The 24,649-nt window shown below is 38.8% G+C and overlaps 1 protein-coding gene across 1 annotated transcript in view; it reads right to left on the bottom strand.

The window, feature by feature from the left end:
- Nucleotides 1–589: 589 nt before the first annotated feature.
- TNMD (tenomodulin) overlaps nt 590–24,649 on the bottom strand; it is a 185,789-nt gene continuing 161,729 nt past the window's right edge. The window contains exons 3-8 of the mRNA XM_059156816.1: nt 15,999–16,130; nt 6,356–6,496; nt 6,043–6,144; nt 3,038–3,191; nt 1,246–1,412; nt 590–948 (exon numbers count right to left, since the gene is read on the bottom strand). Of these exons, the coding sequence (XP_059012799.1) occupies nt 739–948; nt 1,246–1,412; nt 3,038–3,191; nt 6,043–6,144; nt 6,356–6,496; nt 15,999–16,130 (906 nt within the window). The 3' untranslated portion in view covers nt 590–738. The remainder of the gene's footprint in view (nt 949–1,245; nt 1,413–3,037; nt 3,192–6,042; nt 6,145–6,355; nt 6,497–15,998; nt 16,131–24,649) is intronic.

The following is a 24,649-nucleotide window of genomic DNA, read 5'->3' as shown; positions in this document are numbered from 1 at the left end:
CAGCTCGGTGATTTCCTATAATGCCTGTTTTTGTGAATGATATTTATGGATTCTCCCTTTCCAGATAATTGCTTTGGAAAGTTATGTAACTAGACACTGATCTGAAGAGAAGCCAGACCTGGAGGTTATAATATATTGAATTTGTCCAAAGTTGAGTTCCTGTTTACAGGGGGATAGCCTGGGACCCTTTCTGCTAGGCTAGCTTTCTCCTTTGCTGAGTATGAGCACTTGGAATATTTTTGTCCTTGAAACAGATGCTTGAGGAAGACCGCAATATGTCTCTCAGATAATTAAACATTGGGGCTCTGCACAAAAGGACAAGTTTTTATGCATCATTTCTGGGGACATTTTATCATCAGCCCCTCATTTACACTTTCTCCATACAGCATAGTAAACTATGGTATGGTATTTGGGGATCCTTATGCTTTGCCCTTTCCCACTCCCCAAACCTGAAACAATGCAAGTTTCCATCATTGTCATCCATGTTAGACAGATCTGTTCCATTTCAGTTGCAGAAAACATTCTTAGCAAACACTTACCCAGTGTGTTCAGCAGCAATCAGGCCATTGATGATGATGTAGAAGTTTATTAGAAAATGAAGAGAGGAATTACCTACAAGTAATTCTGGAGTGCTGGCTACTAGGAGCCAAGTGCCTCATAGGCAGAAATTCATTGAATAGCATGCATTTGTTATATGTTGGCTGCCAGAAGTTTAAGCACTTGAGCTCAAACTTGCCATTAGACCCTCCCCAGCATGCGGGCCACCCACCAGTTGCAAGGCATGATGACACGACAGATAACCCGCCCTCCTTGGTAGCAGTATGGATATGGGTAGTAACCTAGTAAGGGTTCACAGACGCGGCGGCAGTAGCGGTTGCCTCGACGGCAGTAAATACAACAATAACCTCTCTCATCCAGCATGGGGTCAAATTCTATTCCATTTTCAGTCTGAAAGAAGAATAAACTGGGGTTGGAGGGGAAGATTCACCAAGAAGAGGCCCACCAAGCAGGGAAGGACTATAAGACTACATGAGTTGGGTACTGGTGAGAAGTTAAATTCCTTAGTCTGATAAAGATTAATCAAGATTGATTATGAATGAGTCTCTTAGGGATTCCAAGTTTCTTAAACATTTTTTTGTTAAAACAATGATCATTCTCCTTTTGAGGACTTTGATCTAAGGAGTAGTGAGTTTTTGGGGGGCTCCTTGCTATCCTTCTAACAAGAGTAACACGAACGTAACTCACATAGTCATTTATTGGAAGTTCTTCCTCGCTTGCTTGTCTGGCATGGCGGGTCTTTTCCACCTTCACTTGAGGGACCACCCACTGCTCATTTTGTTCAATCCCTTTTTTTTCATTGGTAGGAAAGTGGAGATCTTCACCATCCTCCTCAAAGTCTTGTAACTCTGAAACTAAGGTAAGAAGCGCAAAGTTGTGATTCACCTCCTTTGAAAATGGTTCCTGAAAGAAGTGCTGGGGGTTATGGTGTTGGCAATAGAGAATTTCATTTTATCTTCTCACTGCCATTATTTAGGCAAGCATGAACCATGTTTCCAGACTCCTACAGCTACAGTTTTAAAGAGATTTCCCAAAACAAATCTGACTATTCCAAGGTACACAGACTTATTCTTTGCTCATTTGGCAGGAAGCACTTACTGCTTTGCCTTACTAGCATCCTAATTTTGAAAATGAGGACAGTGGGGTTGGGGGCACCTGGGTGACTCAGTCAATTGGGTGTCGGACTCTTGGTTTTGGCTGGGATCACGATCTCAGGATCTTGGGATCAAGCCCCATGTGGGACTCCATGCTGGGTGTGTAGTCTGCTTGAGATTCTCTCTCTCTCCCTCTGCCCCTTCCCCCTGCTCACATGCTCTCTCTCTCTCTCTTAAATAAATAAATAAAATCTTAAAAAAAATGAGAACAGGGGACTTATATGTCTCTCCCACAATGATTTTACCTATGATAGGTGCTCAGTAAATATTTTTTGGTTGCTGGATTTGATTTAGTGCCCTGTCTTCCTCCACCTTCTCCTCTCTTTCTTGTCTTAAATTAAAAAAAAAACAACAACAACCCTTCTATTTAGAAATAATCTTACATTTTACAGAAGAGTTGCAAAGGTAGTACGGAGTTCCTATATATCCTTTATGTAGTTTTCCCTAATGTTGACATCTCACATAACCATGGTACAATTATGAAAACTAAGAAATTAACATTGGTACAATACTATTAAGTTAACTATAGACTTTATTCAGATTTTATTATTTCTACTAATGTCTTTTAGAAAAAGAACACTAAAGCAGATGTTCTAGCATCTAGTCTAGAATATCACATTGTATTCAATGTTTTTTAAATTCAGTTTTCTTAAGCTGCCAAAGAGTACCAGTAGTTGCCTACATTGGTTAGAGTGGCCTCTCTTGAGTAATACAGTAATCTAGACCTTCTAGAATGAACAAGACCAGACTGTTAGCTGGGCAAAATAAGACATCCAGAGACCTTCATCTTCTTCATGAGCTGACTGGAAGTTGAGAGTTGGACTCATACCCTAGAGCTGCAGCCCTCAATTACTTTTATAGTGATTCCTAAAACAGCCACAAAGAGATCTGTATTGTAGCAAGTGTCTTTTCTTCTTTGGGGGGGAATGCCACCATCTGACAAACAAAATCATTCTTGAGACAACAGGACATTGTTTGGGCTCTTCTCTCCTCTCTTCCTGGGTTGAGTACATAGTGGTTTGAAGAATAGCTTAGTATCCTGACTGCGATGAATATCAGATGTGCAAAGGAAGGTTAGTTTTTTGCCATCACTCGTTACATTAGGGTGGCATTACCTTTGCTGGGATATTTAAAAGCTTGTCAGCATTAATTTATCTGATATATAACTTAGCTGTGAAAAATTCCTTCCTCCTTTGGCAGTCAGCATATACAGTTTCATCTAACAAGATATAAGCTGATCATTCTTTTCTTAGAAACGTAGTATCTAAATGATGGGAATATTAACCTCTTACTGACTTTAAAAAGTGGAGAAGGAGAAGGCATACCTGCTATTAGAGTGGGATTAATCCAATACATGGTCACATTATCACAAATTTCCAGAATTTTGGAATTTTTCAGAAAGTCTCGGTTTTCAATAGGCTTTTCTGCTGGGACCCAAATCACGGACTGTTCAAAAAAAGTTGTGGTAATTTCTTCATTCTGAGAGAAGTTCAAGGTAGAGATAGGCAGAGAAATTAATAACATGAATGAGACATTATGGGATACTGGAAAATACTCTCTTTTGAGTCTGAGTAACAGTTCCAATCCCAGGGCTGCCAGTGAAATAGTTCTGTTTTGTGCATACAGTAGGTGCCCTTGGGAGAGTTAAGAGCTGATCCCTCTCTGGGGTCTAACGGTAAGGCTGCTTACTGTAACAGGAGTTTTTTCTGCTATCATTTCACTCAGCTAGGAAGGCTATTCATCATTTTCTGGGCATCCCACTGGACCATGTATGTTTTAATTGGGCTTCTGGAACCCTGAATGATTTACATTTGTTTTTGCTCTTTTAAATGGATGTTTTAGGCTTGCAACTAAGATTGCAAACAGGATTTGATCTCAAGCTGAAAAACAGCTTGTAATCCAAGCTGGTGAGATAGATTAAATAGCAACCAAATCTAATATTTGGGTTTTACAAGTTTTGGCTGTTAATGGTGGCTAGCTGTAGCACAAACTATGTTTGTTTGGTGTTTTTTTTTTTTTTTTTTTTTTTTTTTTTGGTCTTAAAGTCAAGTCTTCAGCTTGTGACTTCACTGGCCTTAACACTGTTTTACTCCTTTCACTCTAGACATTTATAGTTCATCCCACAGTGGTTTTTTTCTTATATTATCAAGAATATGGCTTTCTCTTTTTTTTTCTCGTACTGGCAGTAGTTATCTTGTATACCTACTTCTTATTCACTTGTCTTTTGGGCCTTGACATTTCCTCCTACTCTTAATAAGACTTTTACTTTTCTTTCTGGTTTCTTTCTAGCTTTATGATTTCAGTGTTTTTATTTGCTCATTGAAATATGGCTTTGTATAATTTTTCCCCTAATCATTTAAAACTCTCAAGTCTTAGCTCTCTTGCCCTTGAGTCTGTAAAGACCTTGGGATGCATTGAAATGGAGTGCAGAAAAAATGAGGTTGGTGTACTGACTAGCTTTGTTAGCAAAATCAGGGCTATTTATATCACTGCTCTGCATGTTTAGCATGCGCAAACCATAGATACAGTGGTGGAAAGTATGCAATAAAAGGGGTTTTGTCACCCAGAACTGCAAACTTATTTCATAAAAAAATCTGTAGCCTGAATATATATATGGATTTTCCCGAAGATAAAGTAATCTCACTATCACGAGATACTTATGTTATTTAAAAGATGTGGCAAAATTAATTGAGGAATAAATTAGGGCCAAAATGAGACATTATGGGCCTTTGCCTTTATATTTTTCAGAAAAATTTATCTTGTTGCTTTAGTTCAGGGCTTCATTGCTGGCTGGTCCTACTCAAATGTTTACATTATTTTCTGTAAAAAGCAGCATTTAGTACCTTTTTAGCCTATCAATTCTCCTTTTATCTTACCCTTGCCTACTGCAATAATTCTTAATATCCTGAAAGTTGTTCTGTTCCTCAGATGCATTGAATTTATGTTTATTTTTATTGTATTTATGTATTTATGTGTGTGTATTTATTTATTTTTATTAATGTATAATGTATTGTTTGTTTCAGGGGTACAGGTCTGTGATTCATCAGTCTTACACATTCACAGCACTCACCATAGCATATTCCCTCCCCAATGGAATTTATGCTTATTTAAAAAAAATCTTCAAAATTTTTCACTACCATAGGCCTTGAGAGCACAGTATCATCTTTGGAAAAGCTTCTTCTTTTTCTTGGAACTTCTAGGAACAAGGGTTTGTAATTTTTCTGGCCATAAGGAGACCAGTGACATGTCTGGGGGAGCCAATGATAGCTCTGAGACTTGGGTAAAGGCGAGGATAAAATGCTCCCTATCCTACTTCACCCCTGCCCCCAAAATAAGAAAAGCAAAAGTAAAAGATAAATGGGCAGCTGATAATTAAAATGGACAGAACTATCTAGGAAAATAGTGACAAAGAAAGGGGGAGAGAGAGAAGAAAGAGGTCTTTATAGTATACAGAGAGGCCACTGTGCCCTTGCTGTAATTTCATTTTAGATTTGCCAGTTAAACAGCAAAACCAAACCAAACAAACCAAACAAATATTTGTTTCATCCTAGCTACAGTGGGAATGTGCTGTGACAAGATGGCCTTAGCTAAGTTTCCCCTTACTGCTTCACTGACAGCAACACACTGTAGTTACAGACAGAATATCAGGGAAATATTAGAGCTTGAAGGGCTTTAAGGATGGCTGTATTTTAGGTCATAATCCTCCATCTCCCACTAGGCTTTTGGGGGCAATTTAGTGATTGTGCCAGTATCTTAGCTTACCTTACCCTGGCCTGGCAGTATGTTTTCAGAAAATTTGTCTTAGACTGTAGTTCTCATCTTCTTTGCTTTTGCTTTCCCAAGTAAGGTTAAATGCACATTATCCTATTGGCAGCCCAACATACAATGGTAAGGTGAATGAACCGAAATTTTTTTAAAATAAGTGAATGTCACAGTATGATTAAAGTAGCAAGGTTCTCAGATGGCTTTGGGACTTTTGTTTTTTAAGGCTTTATTTTTAAACAGGATTGTTTTAGCTCTCTTAACTAGAACTTTGGTTTGGAAGCAAACGTACATAATGTTAATGGCTACCCAGGTATAAAAGTATAGTTCTGCACCTAACAGCACGAACTTTAGTTTTTTGAAAGGCCTGAGTTCAAGATCCCAATCTGCTCTTCACTGTGTGACCTTGGGCAAGTTACTTTTCAGTTCTGAACCTAGTTTCCTAGCATCCACTTATAGGGTCATCGCGAGACTCAAATGAGAATAAAGCATTTAGTACAATATCTGGCACATGGCTAACACCCAGTAAATGATGGCTTTGCCTACCACTATTAATATTCTTACATACCTCATCTATTTCCTCCTCTGGTTCAGAAAATTCAGGAATCACTTTAATCTGAGTTTTGATGAAGCATTTTTGAAGACCTACAAAGTAGATGCCAGTGTAGCCCTATAAACAGACAAAAAAAAAAAAAAAAACTTCCTGAAATAGCCAAAGTTAATGAGTTCCTTGATCTATTAAGGCCCCAGGATCCAAAATCTGAATTCAAAGGGAAGCTTTGTCTTATAAATCAAGTGGAGGCTAAAGGCTAATTTTAACTTGACTAAAATGTTCTACTATTTTAAGTGAGAGCCCTTGGAAAGTGGAATATCCAACTTACATTTTTAAAGTCATGTATTTCCAATGTTTCATCAGTGCCATTTCCACTTCTGAATATTTCAGTTCTGGTCACAGGATCAATTTCCATGTAAATCTTTTTCTTCTCTCCATTGCTGTAGAAAGTGTGCTCCATGTCATATGTCTGGAATAACAGAGGAGAACAAGCTCTAAGATACTCAGTGTGTCCCTTCAAAGGATGCTTTAATTGGATAATATCTGGGGCACCTTCTCTTTCTGGAGCCTTTGTGGTGAGGTGCCATCTCAACAGCTTACCATTGGGATTTCTCTGAGACTCAGGATTAAAGTGAGGTACTTTTTGGCACTGGAGCTGATATGGGGATCCCTTCAGAGCCAGTATTTTGTATTCAACCCAACTTGCTGAACTAATCACTAAAATTCCAACAGTTTTCTTGGCAGCCTTGACTAAATAGAGAATGATATTTTTGCAAACCAGCCTGTAAAGTATTTTCCCCTTATGTTAAGCAGAGGGATCACATAAAACTGATGCTGTCTCTTTAAGTTACCACTTCCTTTCCAAGTGCTCACCTCCTCTCTCCCCCTGAAATTCACTGGGGCAGAGAAAGAGATTTGAACACATTTAGAATGCTTAGGTATTGCTCTTTATCTTTTTATCTATCCAGGGCTTTAATATTACCTCAGTAGTCTTGGGTCTATCTTTTTTAGAATCTGAATACCATTCACCTTGGCCAACGTGAGGTAAAAGACTTACCCTGACCTTAATTGCTTCCTTTTCCCCTTTCAACTTCAAGAAACATTTACTGCCTTCCCCTGACTTTCTCTTTTATGGGCTAATCAAACCCTCTCAGTTTATTCCTGTGTTCTGTTTTCCAAACCTAATTCGGTTGGCTTCAAATTCTGTTGTATACAGAATTCAACAACTGTGTCAAGTGCCTTGCACTAAGTAATATGGTATCTTCCAAGAATAGTACCATGCAAAGGCTTCTTATCAGGTCATTATTGAGTGGTTGCAGCAGAACCCCAGACTCTGTCTGGCCTTCTAAAAGTGACATTTTTTTCCTTAAGACCAAGAGGACCAGTCCCATCAAGTGTCCCAGTTTAGGAGTAAGCCCATTACCTATAACTGATGACACATTTGTAGTTAGAAACAAACAACAAACCTAAAGTAATTCACTACCTGTCACAAACCAAGCCAGACCTAATGGGACCATGAGGAAATCTGTCTTATCCTTGTTGTTAGGATGCCTTCTGCTATCATATTCATTTTTCCTTAGGAAAAAAATTCGGTGAACTGAAATCCTCCTAAAACAAGTCATCTATAGAGCCAAAGTTGCTTTCTTTTTTTTTTTTTTTCATTTATTTATTTTCAGCATAACAGTATCATTATTTTTTCACCACACCCAGTGCTCCATGCAATCCGTGCCCTCTATAATACCCACCACCTGGTACCCCGACCTCCCACCCCCCCCCCCGCCACTTCAAACCCCTCAGATTGTTTTTCAGAGTCCATAGTCTCTCATGATTCACCTCCCCTTCCAATTTACCCCAACCCCCTTCTCTCTAACTCCCCATGTCCTCCATGCTTTTTGTTATGCTCCACAAATAAGTGAAACCATATGATAATTGACTCTCTCTGCTTGACTTATTTCACTCAGCATAATCTCTTCCAGTCCCGTCCATGTTGCTACAAAAGTTGGGTATTCGTCCTTTTTGATGGAGGCATAATACTCCAAAGTTGCTTTCTTTCTTTCTTTTTTTTTTTTTTAAAGATTTTATTTATTTATTTGACAGAGAGAAATCACAAGTAGATGGAGAGGCAGGTAGAGAGAGAGGAAGGGAAGCAGGCTCCCTGCTGAGCAGAGAGCCCGATGCGGGACTCGATCCCAGGACCCTGAGATCATGACCTGAGCCGAAAGCAGCGGCTTAACCCACTGAGCCACCCAGGCGCCCCCAAAGTTGCTTTCTAATGACGTTGTTCCCAGTGACAACCTTTTAGAACTTGTACTGGCTTGGGTTGCTTTTTAATGTTTGCCAGTGTCTGTGACTGAATGTTAGTTTAACCTGGTCAGATTTTCCCTAACTCAAGTAGAGAAACACATTGGAAGGGTTTGTAGAAACAATGTTATTTCAAGTGTGAAAAGTCTATGTAGCTGCTGAATAGGAAGAGACAATGTCATTTAGCTCCCTGTAGCTCTGCAGTGCCTTGGACAGGGTCAGTGCTTGAGCACTGAATGTACTCAGTTATTAGGTTTTCAACATGAGTTTTTCCTACCAGTGACAAATTCTCATCTTCATAAAGAGACATTTTGAACATTGGTGAGTTTTTTTAAGGGGAAGGAAAATGGTATTTACAACCTTGCAGCAACTGCAGAGTTAACTCAGGAAGTCTGGCCTGGTTTGTGACAGGTAGCAAACAAATTCTTTTAGGCTTGTTATTTGCTTCTAGTTATAAATATGTCCACAATTTCAGCTCTGCAGCCAGCTTGAGAAACTTCTACCTATAGCAACAAATTGTACTCTCAGTCCACCTGACCTAAGTAGAGGACAAAGGCAACAACTTCAGATCCGGGCTTGTCAGATCTCCCAACAGAAGAGAATTTCTTCAGAAATATTATCCATTGTTGAGACAAATGTCGACATTACTAGTCATTGGGGGTGGGGTGGGGTGGGGTGTTTGTTTCATCAGTAGCACTACTGATGGATTATTGCATGGAAAAATGAGGTTAGAGACTAGGGGATGTTGGAATGCTGCCTACCTGGGCAAAAGAAAAAATAGAGGCTGTATTTTCAATCATTGGTAGAAGACTATGGAACCATACTAGTGACATTTAGAATTTCAGTGTACTTCTGTGGAATGAGTTTCCCTGCACTGTTGGCAATACACTTCACTTGGACACCTTGCTAGATGAAAGCTGTGGGAAACAGCCAAGCTCAGCAGATCTTGATTACTTTCAACATTCCTTCAAAGAGGTTTTCTTGGCTTTTTGTTTAGTTTTTTTAAAAGATTTTATTTATTTATTTGACAGACAGATCACAAGTAATCAGAGAGGCAGGCAGAGAGAGAGGGAGAAGCATACTCCCCAGTGAGCAGGGAGCCTGAAGCAGGGCTCGATCCCAGGACCCTGGGATCATGACCTGAGCCGAAGGCAGATGCTTAATGACTGAGCCACCCGGGTGCCCCTTTTGTTTAGTGTTGGTTTGTTTTTTGCTTTGGTGGGGGAGAAGGGGTCCATTCTGATTGTATTCACTAACCAACTATTGGATTTTTTTTTAAAAGCAATGATAGGTTGCTTAATGGAGTGAGATCAGAATGACTTCATTTATGTGTGAATCCTGGATGAGGGGTGGGTGGTGGAAAGCTATATATTCACCCAGATGGAATTCTACTATCAAAGGTGTCCTTTTGGAACAGACTGTCCTTGTCTAGGAAGATGATGCCGGTGGCCCACTTTGGACCGTTTGGGGATGGGTTTGAGCAAATCCAGACATACTGTCTCGCCCATGTCCCTGTGGAGCACATTGCCTGGGTAATGGCTATGCAAGCTCCATTGGCCCATATGGAGACTGAGCTCATGACTTTGGCTTCAGAAATACTTTTCTCTCTACTAAGCTCACTGGCTCAGGGGCTGAGGGTCTTTCTGGGGATGAAGGAATAAATGGTTTTGTCCTTTCCAGGCACTAAGTAAAACAGAGACAGTATGACTGGCCTGAGAGAGGTTTGACTGGGCTCTTAGCTCATTTCACAATGCCCCCCAACTCAGCTTTACTTCCAGAAAGACAGAGCAAAGACAGAGAGTATTGAGGAGTATCTGTTAAATTGGCAAATAGGGACAGTTAATCACTGGTGTTTCTAGGAAACCTAGTTCTTTTCATATCCTGTTCATTTTGTATCCTCCTAGTCCTTCCCCTTCTTCCTATCTCCCTCTATCCCTGTGTCTTCTGTCTAGACATCTAGGAATCTCATGGTGTGCCAGGCCCTTTATGTCAAAGAAGAAATCAATTTGACAAATGATTTCACACTAAGATAATAGTGATGGGTATTTGTATCTTAAAAAATGAGTGCAATATTTAACTCAAAGGAATGAATTACTGATGATGGATTTTAAGCAGATTGACACCAGGAATAAGATATTTTGAAGACAAGGGCATCCTTCCAGCGCCACTCACATAGGTTCCTATTCTACCCATATGTAGGGCTGGCCTTAACTATAAGGACCAGAAAACTGGAGTGGGACAGGGAAGACCATGGACTGGAATGTGACTCAGAAGTGAAATGAAATAGCTATGTGATTAAGTTTAGGCACTGAGAGATGTAAGAAGATCACAGTGAGAAAACATGGAGCAAAACCAAAATCATTTCTCTTCCCTGCCCAGTTAAAGCCTCCACTCAGGTAGCAAATGAGCCCTAACAACCCCCTTCCACAATTTCCCCTGTTTCTTGCCTCAATTTGTGGCAATCTCTGAGATTAGAAAAGAAAGCTTTTTATAAAAAATAATGTCTAAGATCTCAGTGTGATGGATCTGTTTTGGGGCCAAGTACCTTTTGCCTTTCCTACAAGGGATTTGAGGACATTTGGCTTAGGCTTGCTTTTAGAAGCCTGTGATTAATCTAGCTGCTCTTCTCTCCACCTTCATCCTTTACTGTCTGTTTAGGAGGTACACTCTCCAAAGGTGAAATACATGCTCAGAATAGCTGGCTAGCAGGTGTCAGGCTGGAAGGAAGGGAAGGGAATGCATTGTACCATTTTATTACCAACGTAGCCTGTGGAAATTAAAGGGCCTCTGGGTATTTCTTTACCAACACAGAGCAGACAGATTGTTTCTTATGCAAAGTTGGACTTCTGCATCTTCAATCACCAGTTCTCAGCCCTGAAAAAAATTGGCATAAGCAGCAGAGACATTCCTGTTTTTCAACAAGAAAAAAACCATTTCTTTCATCTACAGACTCAAGCTGGCTGGGAAGTTTTCCCATACCCACTGTCCCCACCGCCCCTTATTCTTAAATGCAACATAAGATTAGTAGAAAAAATCCTTAGACCACGTGCTAGTCCAAGCCTCAACTCTGCCACTTAAAAGCTGTGTGACCTTGCACAAGTCACCAAGTTTCTCTGGAGTTTCAGCTCCTGTCTTTATCTCCCATGCCTTACCAGATGCAATGTTGAGTAGTTGACAGAATTAGTTTTGCTCAGATTTGGGCTAACACCTGTTAGGCTGATGATCGGACTGCGACTACCTGTTGATCACCTGGACTTCTTTCCCTATACAGCCCCAATCCCACTCTCAGTCTCTAAGCTCCCTTTGAGGATGCAAGTTTTCCTTGCTGGCACCATGTAAGCTGCTCAGCAAATGCTGCCTTAAGAGAATGAAGGACTGAATAAGAAAGTGCTCTCAGTAGCCAGAGTCCTGGTACACATAACTGATGCTGCCTCTTAATAGCCCAGAGCAAGAGCTGCCCCAGTGAGAGCTGCTGTTTGTATGAGGGTGGGCTTTGCTCCTGTGATAGTTTGGGAGGAAAATAAAGTGAAGAGAAGTCTCCTTTTTAAAAATGCCGATGTGGCACCATCTGGTGAAGCTCAGTTCCCCTGCTAAAGAGATTTCTTTCAGCTACAACTCCAACTTTTTCCTTGAGTGTATGAATGCTTCTCCAGATCCACATTTTACCCACCAAACTGCAGTGTAGGAAAGCCCAGGGAACTCAGGAAGGAGAGTTGTGTCAATTGTATGCTAACAAGAGGAGTAGAAGAAGAAAGTGGGTCTCCAGCCAATGCTAGCATTAGAGAAACAGGCAAAGGAAAGCTGGATCCAGACTTAGCAGGGAAGTGTTTTTTCCAAACAAAGGATTTTCAGCCTCCAGTAATAATTGGGCTTGCAATCCTGGGTGAGGTTGTCTTAATGATTATTTGCAGTTGAGGTTATAGAGGAGAAAGCAGACAGATTCCCAACTAGCCCTATCAGTTCTCTTCTCATCTTGATAATATGTGGAAGTTAAGAAGATGCTCCCAGTATGTGGAAATTATGAGGACCCTCCCAGTAATCTGTTTATTGCTGTGTGGGCCTTATGACTTATGGTTTCTGAACAACCCTAATAAAGTCACCAGGCAGTTCCTGGGTATGGCAGGAAGGGCAGAATTTCATTTATTTAATTTATCATCCTTCTGCCTCATTCTTCAAAGGATTGGAGTGACTGGTTATAAGGTCTGTGATGTATCTATAAATTGTTGGTTTAAATGCTGGGATTTTTATGACTTGTTTTCTCCATGTTGGATTAATTAACTGGGGAGTTGGCTTCTAATTGTTTCAAGTTAAATGTGTAAGGCAGGGAGGTTTAAGGAAGAATGTTCCTCTAGGGAATTGGCTTCAAAAATCCCTAAGTAGTCACTGCCTGGAAGTGGAGCCTCATTGTGATGCACTCTCAAAATCTCTGGGACTGAATAAGTCCCTTCTGCTTGGTTGAGAAACCTGGATATAGAGTTTGATGGTCTGGCTTTCATTTAGCTCAAGTGGCTCCTCTTGGTTGTGGGTTAGGGGTATCTAGCCTGTAAGGGAGTGCAGCAGCTACCCCAGAATTAATCCCCTTTGTTTCACTTCATTTTGATGACTTTCTGTTTCTGGAGTGTGTGTGTGTGTGTGTGTGTGTGTGTGTGTGTGTGTCTGTGTGTACGCATGTGTATGTGTGTATGCAGGTGCACATGTGTTCATGCCTGAAGTTAGGAGAGGGGATCAAGCATGGCTTACCCCCACTTTAGGATCAAGAATCTGGAGTTTTGTACACACCAAGGTGGGAGATAATGGCAGGAGAGGAATGACTTACTGTCAGGGAAATGTCAACACCAGATGTGAGACGTTGAGTAAGTCCTGTTTATTTTAAACAGATGTCAAAAAAAAAAAAAAACAAAACACCCCAAAGTAAAAAGGAGATAAAATGGAGGCTAGAGGAGCAAATACTAAGAGCTTGGAGGAAGCCCCAGGGGAGCAAACAAATCACTCCATCCGTAAGCACAATAAGCATCAACAGTTCTGTCCACCAAGGGCCCCACAGTCCCCATAGGTCTCATAGGCTTGTAAAGGAAAGTCCAGAAGAGTCTGGATTTTAATCAGTTAACTGTTGTTTCTCGCTAGACCATACTCTTAAGGGAAGAGTCTTTAATTTGTGCAAGATGCCTGGATCATTTTCCTTTGCAAGTCTTCTTCCAAGACTAATCTGACTACTTTTCTCTTCCCAGGATTCGTCAGTCAGCTCCAAGTCAGGCATATTGGCAGTCTTAGCCCTTGGAAACATAGATGGTCTCTTGGGCTCTTTGTCTGGGGATTAAAGGTAGTGGTAGACTGAGGGAAGCATTCACATCTCCAGCTGGTTCCTTAGTTTACAATGGACCCAGCCTGGTCTTGTGGCAAAGGCCAGGACTTAAATATCCAAGACAATAAATTGCAACTCCCCAGTTGGAATGGAGAAAAAATAAGCTTGTTTATGGTGGAAAAATTTGAACTAGGAGACACCTATTGTCTTTTACCAGATTACTTTGCAATAATTTTGTTCATTTCTGAGAATCCCTTTGCTCAAAAGCACATCCGAAGATGTATTACTTCATGATAAACTTTATTTGATAGAATACCCCACCTTTTTTGTGCATGCACTGACTAGGTTTTACTTTTGGTTTGAGGAGTCACAGAATTCTTCCTTATAATGCATTTAAAAGAGAACTGAAGTAAGAAGCAAAGATGATATAATATGGAAGCAGAGGAAACCATGGATCCTATTAGTGAGTTTCGCACCTTGCAAAATAAAAACAAGGTCCCACTTAGTCATTTATAGTTGTGCTGAGACAAATAACATTAGAAGTTTAGAAAAAACACATAAACTGTTTCAAAATAGCATTTGCAGTACCAATAGCTACAATAAAACAAGAAAGGCCATCTGGCCCCATGTGTAGTTAGGCTTGTACAGGTGGTCAAAAGGGCTAGATACCTACTACACTGAGTTAAGTACATTATGGCCATGGAGCACAAAAGAGTTTATTGTCCTCTAACTCACCTATAATTGTCTAAAGGATCCAATATTCAATTTGTGGGGCAGCACATCACCGAGGGAATTAACCAAGTGGTAGAAGAATTGGATTAGAATGCATTTTGGCACTTTTATTCATTTGTTGTTTCCTTTCTGATATGTATTTCTTTGCCCACCTTGATAGCTTGCATATAAGTGGCTTTTCTAGAAAAATATGTGAACAAAAAGTAGTTTAGAAGCAGGGCACAGTGCAAGAGATGAGAGGGAGAGAAAGAGAGAGAGGAGGAGGAAGAGAGAAGGGGAGAGAAAGAGAGAGAATGAGAGAAATGGCTAACTATAGGTATTGGGTGATGACTCAACTCCTTTCTGGAACAAGGTGTAAATAAAAAGGCAATCAAACAAGATGGGCCCTTTGATTTTCATTCTCCTTCCTACTTAAACTTGGTAAGATAGTCTCTGGGACTAAATGAAAGTGGGTATGGCAATAGAGGTGAAGAATCCAGGGGTAACTATGCCTTATTTCTCCGTTTTCTTTTGGACACTGGTCCAGTTAATTTTCTCTTTTCTGCCCTCTGCCTCTCCTCTTTCAACAATCCATATGCTTTCCTCTTGGCTCCTATCACTCCTTTGGCTCCCAGTAGTCCACACCAGCCCATTTTCTTCTTGTCTCTCATTCTCCCTCCTGGATATATGCCTTTATCTTCCTACATCTGTTATCAAATAGAAATGAGCATCTCATGATAACAAATTAATTAAAAAGTAACAACAATCCACGTGCGGAGAGAAAAATATGGCAAAGACAGAAAACCATCTACACACCTTGTAGCATTTACATTTATTACTTCTCCCTTACATGGAAATTGTTAGCATGAAGGAACTATTATTTTCCTTTCATCACATCTAAACTTGCTCACTGTATGTGAATCTGGGAGTAACAATAATATTAAGGCACACTAATATCAACTACAGTGGCCAGCTAGGTAGACCAAGTGATCTTAATAGCAGAAGCTTTCTGAGATACCTGTGATTAATGACTTGGTGTCTCTTGTTTCTACCTTGTGTCATTACTATCTTAGCGGGTCAGTGACAACTGTGACTGGTGAGGAGCTGAAAAGCTCTTTTTTTTTTTTTTTTTTTTTTTTTTAAGTCATAAATACATGTGAAGTCAGGTATGAGGAATGCTTCTTCTGAAAAGGAGTTTGCTGCCTGTCCTCAGAGCAGATGCATTAAGTCAGAAATATAATCCCTGAAAATCCTTTGCTGCCATTTCTGGTGATTTTTTCTTATGTGGTGGTATAATTACTTTTCTATCAGTTTCTGCCCAGATAATTGAAAAAAAGATGAAAAGTATTTTTTTCTTACAGTAAAAATTTTGCTTCTAAGAGGAATCTTAACTTCTTAAAGCCAAGCATTATTTTAAAAGTGGGTAATTCTACTCCTATCATTATTAACTGAAATACAAAAAACATAGTTTTCCCTTACAAAAATAATTAGGCAAATAAAAGAAAGCAAAATCTTATTTCAATTTTTCATACCTTCAGAAAATATATGCAAAATGGACTTAATGGTTTTCATTTCAGAGTAATATACATGTCAAGCACTAATTAAATTCTATCAAACTCAAAACAGAAGCAGTAGATATTAATGTGCATTTACTTACTTTTTTGGGTGTCTCTGGCCAGAAGTGCTTGCCTCCCCAAAACAGGACAATTAGAGTTAGGGCCAGGATACCAAACACCAATCCACAGATCTTAAGTGATTTACATATCTTCTTGGATTTAAAAGCTTCTGCCTAAGCAAAGAACAGAGAGAATAAAACAATACACTAGCTCTTAAAATAGCAAGGCATAATTCAAAGTCACCTTTGATTTCACTTTCTAATGTTCACATTGCGATATGATAAATCTGTGAAACCATGCTTCTGCTCAAAAGGGAAAAAATATGAATCAACTTACATTTAGAATGTGACAGTCCTCACAGTTCTCTGGAGGATTCTTTGCCATGCTCTCTCAGCACACAGTACTCGTTTCCTTCTTTGAGAGGACTGAGAGACCACTGCTGAGGTGGAGTTGCAAGTGAGTCAGCTAACAGATGCCAGAGGAGAAGCTGAATTTATATGGCTCAAATATGTCATACCAGAGCCTGAAGGAGCCCAGGGGGCTCCTGTGCTGCGATTTGTTACATAGATATACCCATATATGTATATAACTTCTGTGCACAGAATTCCATCCAGAATGGCAAAGACAGAAGGTTATAATGAAAACTATTGTCCTGGGGGTTGGCTTGGAAGGGGACCAAGCCTAGGACACATTGAAATGATTTTTCACTATGAACTTAAAATATTAGTGGCACATGTGCTGCATACTCCAGAAATAAGCAAACAAAACAAAAAAGGAATGAAGTCCTGATTTCAATTCCATTTGTTTTTAACAAATACTTATTGCAGGGATATTAAATGTCAGGCACTGTACTTGGTGTTGGAGATTCAGAAATGAATAAGGTACTGCCTCCTCCATTATGATAAAGCTCTTTGAGGACTGAGATCAATATGCAATCAACTAATTACAGTTAAAATGGGATTAAAAGATTAATGATACATTTTCTCTCTCCATACTATCTGATTATTTTCCTTTCTTGAATTCTCTTCCTCAGCTTGTTCTTTAATGTTAATATTCCTTATGGTTCTATCTTTGATGATCTTCTAACTCTATATATACTTCTTAAATGATCTCACACACTCCTATAGTTTAAAGTGTCAGCTGGGTATCAATTATTTTTAAATCTGTTTCTATAACCCTTTTCTGTCTCCTGAATTTCAAAAACATTTTAATATCTTTACCTGGATGTACCTCAGAAACCTCAAACTCCACATGTCTCACATAAACCTCTTCTTCCCCCTTCTTCCAACCTACTCTTCTCCATATTCTTTTTTTAAAAAGATTTTATTTATTTATTTGACAGACAGAGGTCACAGGTAGGCAGAGAGGCGAGGAAGCAGGATCCCTGCTGAGCAGAGAGCCCGATGAAGGGCTTGATCCCAGGACCCTGATCTGAGCCGAAGGCAGAGGCTTAACCCACTAGAGCTACCATAACAAAGTACCACAGACTGGGTGGTATGAACAACAGAAATTTATATTCTCATAGCTCTAGAGGCTGGAAGTCCAAGATCAATGTGTCAGCAGAGTTGCTTTTTCCCGAGACCTCTCTCCTTGCTTTGTAGATGGTCTTCCTCATGTTCACATGGCATTCTGTCTCTATGCATGTCTATGTCCTAATTTCTTCTTATAAGGACAACAGTCTTATTGGACAAGTCCCCTGCATATGACTTATCTCCAAATGCATTCTAAGATAATGGGTATTAGGGTTTCAACATATGAGTTTGGTAGGGCGAAGGGCACAATTCAGCCCATAACAGTGGAACGATCACCCACCTAGGCTCCAAAACTAGAAAACTGAGGTTTGTTCCCAACTTGCCTTTTTCATTCCCTTGATCTAGTCAGTCACCAAATCTTATGGATTCTAAATTCTTACATCCTTCAAAGTCATTATTTCCTCTCTATATTGACCATTAAAGTTTAGTTTAGGTCTCTGAGAGTTCTCAAAACCACACTGTTCTCTTAGGGCTCTAGACCCATGTGTCTAACCTGTTGGATCTCTTCACTTAGATATTTTGTAGGCAACTCTAATATCACATGTTTCAAACTGAATTAATTATCATCCCTTCCAAGCACACTTTTCTTTCTGTATTACCTCCCTCATTAAATGACAGGATGATTAGTCTTTAGAATAGAAATCTCCAAATGATCCTTAGTTTTTCTTTCTTGTTCATCCCCAAGACTAATCAATTATCGAATCCAGTCAATTTGCCTTTGAATTATCTTCCCAATTCTTAATCACCACGGCTTTAGTTGAGGTTTTCATAGTTACTTTTAATGTTGCATTAGAATTCTAACTGGTTTCTTTGCCTCTAATCCATTGCCTTCAAGGTGATCTTTCTAAGAAGCAAATCTGAGGATAATCTTTCCCTTGCTTAAAATCCTTTCATGTCTATTCATTGTCTATAAAGTCAAAGCTACTTATGGTGACATCATAATCATTTCATGGTCTGGACGCTTTCTACCTCTCTAGACTTGATTTTGGACAATTTCTTTCATAGAGATGAAGTCAGCTGAGAGGTTCTCAACTGGGCAGGGCCATAGGCATGTACATGAGACTTTATCCACATCCTAATGTCTCAAAGAAAAATGATTTTCTGTTTCAGGCATAACTATGCATTAAATTGATTATGTAATTTATGAAATATAAGTTATGGTTTTATTTGTTTTATACTTTTTTAACCAAGCTTAGAAAAAAAGAGAAAGTCATAGAGTAGTCTCATGAAGAAACCTATGTTTACTATGTTAGAAGACTTCCCCCTCCACAGTGTTACACTAGGCCTCCTTATACTTCACCCTTTATTAATACTGAGCACCCTCTGCTTTTTCACACTATGGAGTATTTTACATGTTATACTCTTGGCTTGGATTTCCCTTCTTTGTTCTTTCTTTGTATCTTATTCATACTTTAAATCTTGCACTTATTATACTTCATCATAGTTCACTTCAAGGTGTTTTGCTCCTGAACAGACTTTGAGATCTTTAAAAACATGCTTTATTTGTTAAAAGTATTTAATTAAAATAGAGGTCAAAGCAATGTGTCACGGAAGGATGGGGGTGATGATTAATTCTGATTCAATAGAGCAGGGAAAATGGCATAAAGCACATGGATTTGCAGTACATTGTCCATTTATTAGCACTGTTTATTCAGTGCTTTATATGTGGTAGGCACTGTTATAGGGGCTGAACATACATTTAGACAAGACAAACACAGTTCCTGACATTATAAAGCTCTGTGTCTAGCTGAGGAGACAGAAGTTAAACTGAAAGGAAAAAGATCCTGTAAATAAAGAAAAAATATAAATTATGAAACATACTAAGGAAGAAAATTTCAGGGTGTCATGACATCACCTAATTTGAATTGGAGGTGTCAGGGAAGTCCATGCTGCCATCAATGTCTCTTAAGCTCAGACTTAAATAATGAGTAGAAGTTAGCTGATGAAGAGTGAAGAAAAGATTATTCCAGGCAGAGGGAACAGCACATGCAAATACCTTGAAACAGAAAAGATCTCTATTTGGAGAGTAAGAGGAAAATCAGTGTGGCTGTAAAAAAGTGAAGGATGAGGAAAGTTGTCTAAGAAAAGGCTGAAGAGATAGACAAGGACCATACCATACAAGATTTTGTCTATTAGGACTGTTTTTGGCTGCATGTAAAAGAAACCAAGATATGGTGGCTAAACAAAACAAAAGTTTATTTTTTCTGATGTAATAACCTCAGTGTCGATGGTCTAGGGCTTGTGTAAGTTCTAGGACCCAAGCTTCGATATCTTTATTCTGAGATATTTTTGAGTATGGCTTCTATTTTCATGCTTACAAGATGACTGTTTCACTCCCAGTCAGGAAAAAGGAGAGAATGCAAAAGGCAAGAACATGTTACAGCTGGATCTGTCTCTTTCCATCAGGAAAATAGGAGATTTCCTGAAACCACTAACTTGTGGCTTTCTCCTTATCTTATTGGTTAGAACTGGATTGGATGGCCAACTCAAGCTATAATGGAGTCTGGGGAGGTTTTATTTTCCACTCAGCCTACTACTACCCTAACAAAATGCTGGTTTTGTTATAAAATGAGGAAACATATTGGGCAGACAATTCATAGTTTCTATCACAAGGGTCACAGTAAGGGTTTGAAGTTTCTTCTAAGAGCAATGAGAAATCATTGAAGGGTTTTAAGGAAGGGAGACACACAAATACTTATTCATTTATTAGCATCTTTCTGACTGCTATGAGAAGAATTAATTGTAAAGAAGCAAGAATTTTATTTTATTTTTTAATGATTTTATTTATTTGTGTGTGTGTGAGAGAGAGCATGATAGAGAATACAGGTAGGGAGGGGCAGAAGGAGAGGGAGAAGCAGGCTCCCCACTGATCAGGAAGCCCAATGCGGGGATTGATCCCAGGACTCCAGGATCATGACCTGAGCCAAAGGTAGATACTTAACTAACCGAGACACCCAGGCACCTTGGAAGCAGAATTTTAAAATGTTAATCAGTTCAGAGATGTTATTGGCCTGAACTAAGGAAGTGATAATAGAGATGGTAGACAGATTAGGGATGTATTTTAGAGGTACACATACATGGTGATAGATTGGATATACAGGATAAGAAAAAAGGAGGAATAAAAAATGATTCATGTATTTTTGGTTTGTGCATTTGGGTGGAGTGTGGTGCCATTCACCGGGGTCAGGAAACACAGAAGAGGACAAGTTTGGGATGATGAAAATGGTTTTGGACATGTTGAATTTGAGATGTGTATGAAGCATACAAAAGAGGTCCAGTTGGAAGTTGGGCATATGTGTTTAGAGCTCTGAAGACAGTCCCTGGAGTGGAAATATATAGGCATACTTCATTTTATTGTGCTTTGCTTTACTGAGCTTCACACATATTGTGTGTTTTACAAATTGAAGTTTTGTGACAACCCTAAATTGACCAAGTCTATTGGTGCCATTTTCAAAAAATTTTATTTTATTTATTTATTTAATTTTAATTTTTTTTTAAATTTTTATTTTCAGCATAACAGTATTCCTTGTTTTTGCACCACACCCAGTGCTCCATGCAATCCGTGCCCTCTCTAATACCCATCACCTGGTTCCCACAACCTCCCACCACCCGCCACTTCAAACCCCTCAGATTGTTTTTCAGAGTCCATAGTCTCTCATGGTTCACCTCCCCTTCCAATTTCCCTCAACTCCCTTCTCCTCTCTGATTCCCCTTGTCCTCCATGCTATTTGTTATGCTCCACAAATAAGTGAAACCATATGATAATTGACTCCCTCTGCTTGACTTATTTCACTCAGCATAATCTCTTCCAGTCCTGTCCATGTTGCTACAAAAGTTGGGTATCCATCCTTTCTGATGGAGGCATAATACTCCATAGTGTATATGGACCACATCTTCCTTATCCATTCGTCCGTTGAAGGGCATCTTGGTTCTTTCCACAGTTTGGCGACCGTGGCCATTGCTGCTGTAAACATTGGGGTACAGATGGCGCTTCTTTTCACTACATCTGTATTTTTGGGGTAAATACCCAGTAGCGGTGCCATTTTTTTCTAATGGCATTTGTTCACTTTGTGTCTCTCTGTCACAATTTGCCAATTCTTATAATATTTCAAACTTTTCAATATTATACTTCTTATGGTGATCTGTGATCAACGATTATGACTCAATGAAAGCTCTGGTGATGGTTTACATTTTTTTAGCAATAGAGTATTTTTTAATTAAGTCATGTACATTTAGACATAATGCTGTTGCACATTTAATAGACTATATCATAGTGTATAATAACTTTTATATGTCCTAGGAAACCAAAATTTTCATTTCATTCACTTTATTGTGATTTTTGCTTTATTGCAGTGATCTGGAACTGAACCCACAATATCTCTGAGGTATGACTGCAGATTTGAGCCATTTGCCTCTGGATGGTATTCAAATGTATGGGGGTTGATGACATAGTATAGAGGAAGAGTTGCAGAATAGAAAGAGATAAAGGCTCAAGACTAAGTCCGAAGGAATCTTCACTTATTTATTTAAAAATGTATTTTTAGAATGTATTTTACATTTATATAAGAAAAGATACATACTCATTATAAAATATGCAAGCAATATAGAAAAGCACAAAAAAAGGGGAAAAAATCCTTCCAAATCTGCACCAACCAAGAATAACCATTATTGGGCCTCAGTTTCTTTATTTGAATAAGGAGGACAAAAATAAGATTGCTGTGATGATTTAATGAGATAACTCATTTAAAATGCTTATTCTGTTACTTGGAAGATCGTAAACTCTTCATAAGCATTAGCTACTAAGATAAATGCATGTTATTCTGGGCATCAATTTTATTATGTAGGATTAAGAAATGAATAGAAAAAATTAAACAGAAGTAATATACATACTATTTTAAAAAGTATGAAATTTTAAAAATTGCTTGAATTGAACAAAAGAAAAATAAATGAAAGTGAAAGGATTTGATATACTTCAGGTAAATGTTTCTTTCCTCTCAAAAAATAGAAGTTTCTGAAAGATTATTTTAAAGTTAAGATCAAAGATTTGAAAAATATAAAGAGGTTGTAGTCATTACATTACATTTTCATTTTCATGTTTCAATTTTTGATAGTGTTCACTGATTCCCTGGGTGATTGCTTAAAAGCATGTGTTCTAGAGATAGTCTGCTTTGGTTTAAATCAGATCTTCTAATTAACTAGCTATAAGGTGGACAAATTATTTAATTCCTACATGCATTAATTTTCTTATTTCTAGAATGGGAATTAAAAAGTGCCTACTTCACTGAGTTGTGAGTGATGAGAGTTAATATGTATCAAATACGTGGTATAGTGACTAGTAAGTAATAAACTATTATTATAAATATGAGGACATGAGATATTATTATAATACATGACAAAATGAGGTCCCTTGCACTTTCCCTCCTATCTCCTGATTTTTGTTAGTTATTTTATTATTTTTACTTTCTGTTCCCCCCTGTCAAATTCTTTAAGTTATTTGGTCTTGGTTCTGTGTTTAAATGAATTCCATGTTTACCATTAGTTCTCTTATCACAGCTTATTTCTGCCTGAGTTATTTGTTTTGATATATCTCTTGTTTGTCTATGTTTTCTTACTTACTACTTTTTTTTTTGAAAAGGGGAACTCCTAAGTGTTGCATTTCTTGAACTTTTGCATGCTTGAGAATATGTTTGTAGAAGGGATAGCATATAAAATTCTTGGGTCTCCCTTTTCTTCTCTAAAGAGTTTGATACTACTTCACTGCCTTTGGCATTGTGGGCTACACTGGTCCTTTAACTTTTTATTCTTTGGCTGGCCAGATTTCACTATAGAAATATCAGCATTAGAAGTCAGAGGATAGTTCATTTTTGCCTTTGCTTCCCTTGCCTTTGGCGTTGTTCCTAGGAAGATGTTGCTGCGGCTGAGGACTATTGGGATTTCATCAAGATCAAAAGCTTTTGCACAGCAAAGGAAACAGTTAACAAAATCAAAAGACAACTGACAGAATGGGAGAAGATATTTGCAAACGACATATCAGATAAAGGACTAGTGTCCAGAATCTATAAAGAACTTAGCAAACTCAACACCCAAAGAACAAATAATCCAATCAAGAAATGGGCAGAGGACATGAACAGACATTTCAGCAAAAAAGACATCCAGATGGCCAACAGACACATGAAAAAGTGCTCCATATCACTCAGCATCAGGGAAATACAAATCAAAACCACAATGAGATATCACCTCACACCAGTCAGAATGGCTAAAATAAACAAGTCAGGAAATGACAGATGCTGGCGAGGATGTGGAGAAAGAGGAACCCTCCTACACTGTTGGTGGGAATGCAAGCTGGTGCAGCCACTCTGGAAAACAGCATGGAGGTTCCTCAAAATGTTGAAAATAGAACTGCCCTATGACCCAGCAATTGCACTATTGGGTATTTACCCTAAAGATACAAACGTAGTGATCCAAAGGGGCACGTGCACCCGAATGTTTATAGCAGCAATGTCCACAATAGCCAAACTATGGAAAGAACCTAGATGTCCATCAACAGATGAATGGATCAAGAAGAAGTGGTATAAGTCGGGCCAGGGGTTTATCAATTTTATTAATTCTTTCAAAGAACCAGCTCCTAGTTTCGTTGATTTGTTCTATTGTTTTTTTGGTTTCTATTTCATTGATTTCTGCTCTGATCTTTATGATTTCTCTTCTCCTGCTGGGCTTAGGGTTTCTTTCTTGTTCTTTCTCCAGCTCCTTTAGGTGTAGGGTTAGGTTGTGTACCTGAGACCTTTCTTGTTTCTTGAGAAAGGCTTGTACCGCTATATATTTTCCTCTCAGGACTGCCTTTGTTGTGTCCCACAGATTTTGAACCGTTGTATTTTCATTATCATTTGTTTCCATGATTTTTTTCAATTCTTCTTTAATTTCCCGGTTGACCCATTCATTCTTTAGAAGGATACTGTTTAGTCTCCATGTATTTGGGTTCTTTCCAAACTTCCTTTTGTGGTTGAGTTCTAGCTTTAGAGCATTGTGGTCTGAAAATATGCAGGGAATGATCCCAATCTTTTGATACCGGTTGAGTCCTGATTTAGGACCGAGGATGTGATCTATTCTGGAGAATGTTCCATGTGCACTAGAGAAGAATGTGTATTCTGTTGCTTTGGGAT

The sequence above is a fragment of the Mustela lutreola genome, chromosome X, assembly GCF_030435805.1.
Source record: "Mustela lutreola isolate mMusLut2 chromosome X, mMusLut2.pri, whole genome shotgun sequence".
Lineage (NCBI taxonomy): Eukaryota > Metazoa > Chordata > Mammalia > Carnivora > Mustelidae > Mustela > Mustela lutreola.
Note: the sequence above shows the minus strand (reverse complement) of the source record. Positions and strands in the feature narration are given on the sequence as shown.